Genomic DNA, 6,394 nt, shown 5'->3' with positions numbered 1-6,394 from the left:
GAGGAGATAAAGAGCTGAGTTTGGCCAATTTGGAATCTGAGGGGCTAGAGAGCTAGATATCTCTGCTGGACTAGGGAAGAGAAAAAAAAAATGGAATTTTTCAGCCAAATGATAACAAAGGCTCTTTAACACCAGGAAGACAAGTTCAGGCAGTAACGCTGAATTCATGCTGACCCACCCACACAAGTGCCTGGGTCCCAGGGCAATCAATAGCACCAGGGGCCAAGGTGGTCAAGTAGATCTGGGAGGGAAGCTGTAGTCATTGAGTGGATGGTCCACTCATAAAAATGAACAGCAAACTGCTCAGCACAGTAAACAGGATCCGCCTGCTTCAGACAAACTCAGGAATAGCACGCTTATTATGAGCCTGTTCCCAGTTCCCGGGAGGCCAGGGTAAGGAAGCAAAGCAGCAAGAACAATCTCCTCCTCCCCGCCCTCCCTCCTCAGTTTCCTCACCTGCTTATGCAGCCAGCCCCTCACCACCACTGGAACATTGGGGTTCCTCCGAATAGCCTGGTCCCTCTTCCCAAAGCTGTGGACTTTATTGTTGGACTTTATGATCTAGGAGAAAAAAGACTTGAACTCTAGCAGCCAGGGGGATTTAAGGAGGCATAAAAAAGAACTTTAGGGTAGGAGGGCTATAGGTCCCCTCTGCCTTACTCTAAGTGAACAACAAGGAGATAGGGAACTGACACACATATGGCCATAGCATTCTAATTAAAAGGCGAGTCTAAGACCTGGCAAGCTTCCCGTCTGGGTCACAGAGATAAAAATATTTAAAGGGATTTTTCAAACAACTTTCATCAGCAGCTGCTGGCCCTAAAATGTTTTACATCTTTCTGAAACGAAGCTACTTTTTGGTCACAGACTCTGCCAATTTCCAGATAATTCACCCCTCCTATCTGGGTTCAGTCCTCTGCAGTCTCCCCTTTTCTACAATGGTTGTTCTTTTACCTGCTCCTCAGTCAGTGCTCCCATATCTTGGGGACAGAAATCTCTGGGCCCTTTTCAAGCACACCCTTCCTAGGGCCCATCTATCACAAATCTAACACACACGTGTTAGGCTGCCTCTAACACACACGTGGCCTTTCCATGACATGTCTGGGAAATGAAGAATGCATCCAAGGACTTAAATGTCAGTCTTGGTTCTGTCAGCAATCACCTATTTTCTTAGACAAGTGACATAACCCCAATCAGCCTCAATTTCCCAAGCTATCATTTGGGAAGAAGACTTATATGTCTCCCTCACAAAAGTATGGTGCAGGTCAAATGGGCCTCTGGTTACGAAGGGGCTTGCCAAATATAAAAGAAGAGAAGGAAGGAACGAGTGGCCAGAAGCTCACCTTCGGGCCGGGCTTGGCCTCTACAGTGGATGTGGTCCCAGTCGTGGACGTTTCACTGACCATGCTGGATGGTCTTTGGTTTTTCTCTTGCTTCGACATATGTGGATTTGGCCTGTGAGGAGACAGAAAAGAATCCAGTCAGTAAGTGCCAGGCTGCAGCAGGAAATGGAATCTGAGATTTAGAACTGGTTGATAGGCCATAGACAACCTAGGACCCACCTTTTGGAGAACACCTGACTCCAGACAACAGCCAGGGGGCCACGATGCCCAGCCTATCTATACTTCAGGAAATCAAGAGGATGATAGGTGGGCACATCTCCAAAGCCTGACAACCCACAAAGGGGCTAAGGCAGTCATCCCTGACTGCTGTCCTAAGGTCTCTACAGTTACTCTCTTACTCACATATCTGTGGCAACTGCCCCATCAGATGGGCACACACAGTCACACACCACTCTTCAAGCAACAGTAATTCATAGCCTTTACACACACCTCCATTTCCCTGGCTCCCAAAAGAAGCTGTTATAATTAGTATAGAAATCACTTGTGTGCATATCCACACCCCCAGATACACACAGAGAATCGCTTACATAAACGTCAGTAGGGCTTGCCTCCCAAAATAGAATACTCAACAACGAGTCCTATTCTGGGAACACTCCATTTGCCCCAAAATAGAGCCATCGGAGATATTAACCCTTTGCGCCATGCCCAGAGAGTAGGAAAAACTGAAGCGTACTTGGGTCCCCAATGAGGAACCCCTCAGTTCATCTATCAGCTTCCCACTGAGAACCTCCACCTGCCCTAGGAGGTACAGCACTTTGGGAACCTCTTGGTCCGATACTCACAAGACACCACAGAGAACCCTTCTCACCTGCCTCCACAGAGCCCCAACATTTGCCAGTCTTTCAAAGCAGCAGTGGTGGCAAATGCCTCCACACAAACTCAATACTATCCTTGAATGGCTTGACGTTGACTCTCAGAATCTGCTAACTCCAGGATCAGTGAGCCTTCCTCAAAGTAGAAGTCCCAGGATATGTCTGAGTTTTGTCCACTGCTCTGAGAGACAATAGGATCCAGGCAGCTGCAGTAAACTGGGGCTCTCTGCCGGAGGAGTGGAGAAAATCTGATCTGGAGGCCTAGCCCGGACCCTGAGGAGATGGAGAGAGAAGACCCGGGCACGACACAGCTGAGGAAGAAGCACTCTGAAGTCCTTTCGCCACTCTCACTTTTACAGAGGTGCTACGAGGAAAAATCTTAGTTTCCACCTTGGAGATAAGATGCACTGCTTCTTTCAAAACCACTGCTGCACAAAGGATAAGTGATCCTTCTCGTGCCCAAGCCAGAGCCCTGACACCCTGCACCGTTAGGGGAGTTCTGCACAGGAGGACCACTGCAGCAAGCACCAGCTCTCCAAGCGGCTGGCCCTGCCAGATGCTTGGCAGCTGGAGGTGCAAGTCCCTCCAGGCAGAAAGATCACTGGCTCCTTATCAGCTCAGGCACTCACTCCGGATTCCCCGCCCCAGCCTCCATCCCAGCCAGGCTTTTGTTATGCTCCCCACTCAGAGAATGTCACCACACTCAGCCGCTCAGTGTTGGCAGAGGCTCTGTGCAGCACAGAGATAATCGCCAACTGGGGGTGGAAAGGAGCTCTGAGAGGCTGCCTTGTCCAGGCCCTGCCTCCAGGCAGAACTATGCCCCAAACGTCTTCCTGGAACCTAGTCTTGCCTGACTTTTCAGATTTCCAAGGCTTGAGACAAGGAAGAAGTATATTCAGGTCATATTAGTATGGCAGCTGTATCTCTAAAGCAAAAACTCAGGACAAGAAGTCCGATAATAAAAAAAGTTTGTTTGGGATTTTACCAACTTTAATTCACTCTCATTTAAGATAACCAACAGAGATAGAGGCTCTGCTCATCCCTCTGGTGACCGAATCAAAGTTGTGATGGAAACAAGGAACAGCAGCAAAGAAAAATCACTTGGGATGAACAAGCCATATAACTAGAGAGAAATCCAAGAAATCACCCTGCCACGGCAGAAGGTAGGATGGTGCGAGGATGCGGGGCTGCCAGGTCTTGAGCGGCAGACGTCTCTTAAAGGGGCCGCATCCACAAGCAGATTTTCAGTGACAGACCTGCTCACTCTGAGCACCAGTGCCGATTAGGCTGCGCAGAGAGGGCACCAGGGACTTTTAGGGAGACACTGTCAGAGTGAGAGCCTGGCCTAGACTCGCTTTCAACAGAAGTCTCAGGGGTATCCACTGTTCCCTGCTGAGCCCTCCCCACTACCAGTGTGCCAGACACAGTGCCACCATAGCCGTGAGGTCATCAAACTGGATAACAGAGGTCGCTCCACCCAGAGGATTCTCTGAAACCCCGCCTCCCCCAACTCGCAGCCTCACCCAAGCCACATCCAGGTGTATTCTCAGCAAGTCAGGTGCTCCTTGCTAAGACTCACAATGGAGGAAGCAGCTGGCCTCGGTTTCTGGTGTGGCCTTTTGAGGCAACTGTAAGCACGGCATCTGTAGATTGCTTGCTGAATCTTAATAGGTGGCCCCGGAGAGGTAGAGGCTTGGGTTAAGTTGGGCCTCCAGCTGAACCCCTCTCAGGACTGTGCCACTGGACACCTACTTCACAAATCCACACTAATAAGACCGGGAGACTTAGAAGCTTTGCTTAGTACATAGAAACAGACACGGAAAGGCAGCCAAAATGGGAAGACAAAGAAGCAGAAACCATATGACAGAACATAACAGAGATCCAGATATAATGGAGTCAAGTAATCTAACAGATGCAGAGTTCAAAACACTAGCTATAAAGATGCTCAATGAACTTTTGAGAAGTGTAGAGAACTCCAACAGAGAGATAAAAGTGGAAATGGGAATTATAAAAGGGAACGAGTATGAAATGGAGAACACATCTGAGATGAGAAGTATATTAAATGGAATAAACAAAGGAATAAACAAAGTGAATAAAGAAAAGGATCAAATACCTTATCTAAAGGAAGGGAAAGCCAAGGACACGCAATCAGAATGGCAAGAGATAAGATGCCAAGACTATAAAAATAACTTAAGGAGGATATGGGACACTATTAAGGCTCCAAATATCCGTCTGATTGGCATAACTGAAAAAAAAAATCAAGATGTTGAACAGCTGTGTGAAGTAATAATGATGGAAAACTTCCCTAACCTGGTGAAGGAAATGGACATAAAACCCCAGGAAGCTCAGAGAATTCCAAAAATCAGGGATCCAAAGAGACCCACACCAAGACACATCATAATTAAAATGCCAAAGGTTAAATACAAAGAAAAAATATTAAAAGCAGTAAGAGAAAAAACAGATAGTTATTTATAAGGGAACACCCATAAGACTAGCAGCTGATTTCTCAAAAGAAACTATGCAGGACAGAAGGGCCTGGCAAAAAATATTCGACAGGATGAAGACCCAGGATCTACAACCAAGAATAATTTATCCAGCAAAGCTATCATTTAGACTTGAAGGACAGATAAAGAGCTTCCCAAATAAAAATAAGCTAAAGGAATTCATCACCAAGCCAGTATTACAGGAAATGTTGGAGGGACTTCTTTAACAAGAAAAAACGTGTATCAAAAACAGGAAAAAAGAATAATTAACAACTACATTCCTATCAATAGGTACCTTAAATGGAAAAGATTTAAGTGCTCCAATCAAGGGATGGAGTGGCTGAAAGGATAAGAAAACAAGACCCTCGCATATGAAAAGAAAGGGGATGGAAAAGATATTGCTTTGATGGACCTAGAAGGTATTTAAGTCAGGCAGAGAAAGATAAACACTGTATGATTTCACTTATATGCGGAATCTAAGGAATAAAAAGAACTAATCAAAAACAGACTCACAAATATAATGGACAATTTGGTGATGGACAGAGGGGAGGGGAGTTTGGGGGGCTGGGATAATGGGCTGAAGGGTTAAAGAAGTACAAATTAGTAGCTGATGGATGGTCACGGGGATGGGGAGCACGGCATAGGGAATGCAGTTAGCATTAATATGTTGGCTAGGTGGAGGGTCAAGGGAGGGAGGGAACAATTGGGGGGATCATTTTATGAACTATATAGATATCTAACCAATGTACTGTATACTTGAAACTAATTAAAATAAAAAAAAATTAAAAGAAAAGATAACCAATAGAGGCTTATTACAGAATATTTGATAAATCTGGGGGGAAAAGCTGAAAGAAAAAAAAATCACCATAGTCTCACTTTCCAAGGGAAAATCATTTGAATGCTTCGTATATTGGCTTTTTGGGGGAGTGTGGGGGTGCTTTGTTGTTTAATAATTGCGATCATACCGTGTTTATGATTTTGCATCTTGATTTTTTAAAAACTTACTATAAACATTTTCTCCATTCTTTTAAACTCATCCACATCGTTTTAAATGATCGCATCACATTACATCAACTAGAAGTGCCAATCCTCCTGTGTGACAAAGATTCTCTGGATTTGTGATTGATTGAGGACATCCAGGAGAGGTGGCCACTTCTGCCTTTTCTGTACCTTACAATCTTCAGCTCTAATTTTAATCTTTGCCTGCATTCTAACCCATGTCTCCTCCCTACACTAAGGAAGCTCCTCTGGCCAACAGTACAGGAAGAAAGATGCAGGCTTGAGTGAGTGAAGAAAGTACAACCACCACCTCGGGTATCAGCTGCGAACATATTTCAGCTGGAAAAGGAATGACTGTGAACCCAACTTTGAACATTAGTGAGGGATAGTGGGTGCTGGGGCAGAGGAGGAAAAAACACATAAAGACAACCCCATTCTTCATGAATACAGAGACCTGCGCTAAGCCACACCCAGAGAAAGCTGGCTTTTTAAGAGATATGACTGAAGTTCAAACCAAATTCGCTCCCGGGGAGGGGACCATGGTTTCTCTACAAACAGGGAGCGTATCTTCGCTGGGGCACCCCATGGGCAGGGACAGCTCCCAATGAAGCAACAAATTCAACCATTACCTGGTAGTCCCTGATCTGGCTCTTTGAAAGAACACACCACTCCCCACTCAGTTCAGTAACAAGCTCTG

At 45.7% G+C, this 6,394-nt stretch overlaps 1 protein-coding gene across 9 annotated transcripts in view; it reads right to left on the bottom strand.

The window, feature by feature from the left end:
* Positions 1-6,394, bottom strand: part of PLEKHA7 (pleckstrin homology domain containing A7) — a 123,089-nt gene that overhangs the window by 65,762 nt on the left and 50,933 nt on the right. For 8 of the 9 annotated variants that reach the window (XR_003046128.1, XM_015589625.2, XM_025046373.1 and 5 more), the window contains 2 exons: positions 1,344-1,455; positions 457-561 (listed from right to left, as the gene is read on the bottom strand). Coding sequence is in view for 8 of the 9 variants with exons in the window: in XM_015589625.2 (XP_015445111.1) it covers positions 457-561; positions 1,344-1,455 (217 nt within the window). In the remaining variant the exon portion in view is untranslated. Of the gene's footprint in view, positions 1-456; positions 562-1,343; positions 1,456-2,211; positions 2,438-6,394 lie in introns of those variants that run through there. The other variant, XM_025046387.1, reaches the window with a different exon arrangement.

Source organism: Pteropus alecto, unplaced genomic scaffold (genome assembly GCF_000325575.1).
Source record: "Pteropus alecto unplaced genomic scaffold, ASM32557v1 scaffold120, whole genome shotgun sequence".
NCBI lineage: Eukaryota > Metazoa > Chordata > Mammalia > Chiroptera > Pteropodidae > Pteropus > Pteropus alecto.
Note: the sequence above shows the minus strand (reverse complement) of the source record. Positions and strands in the feature narration are given on the sequence as shown.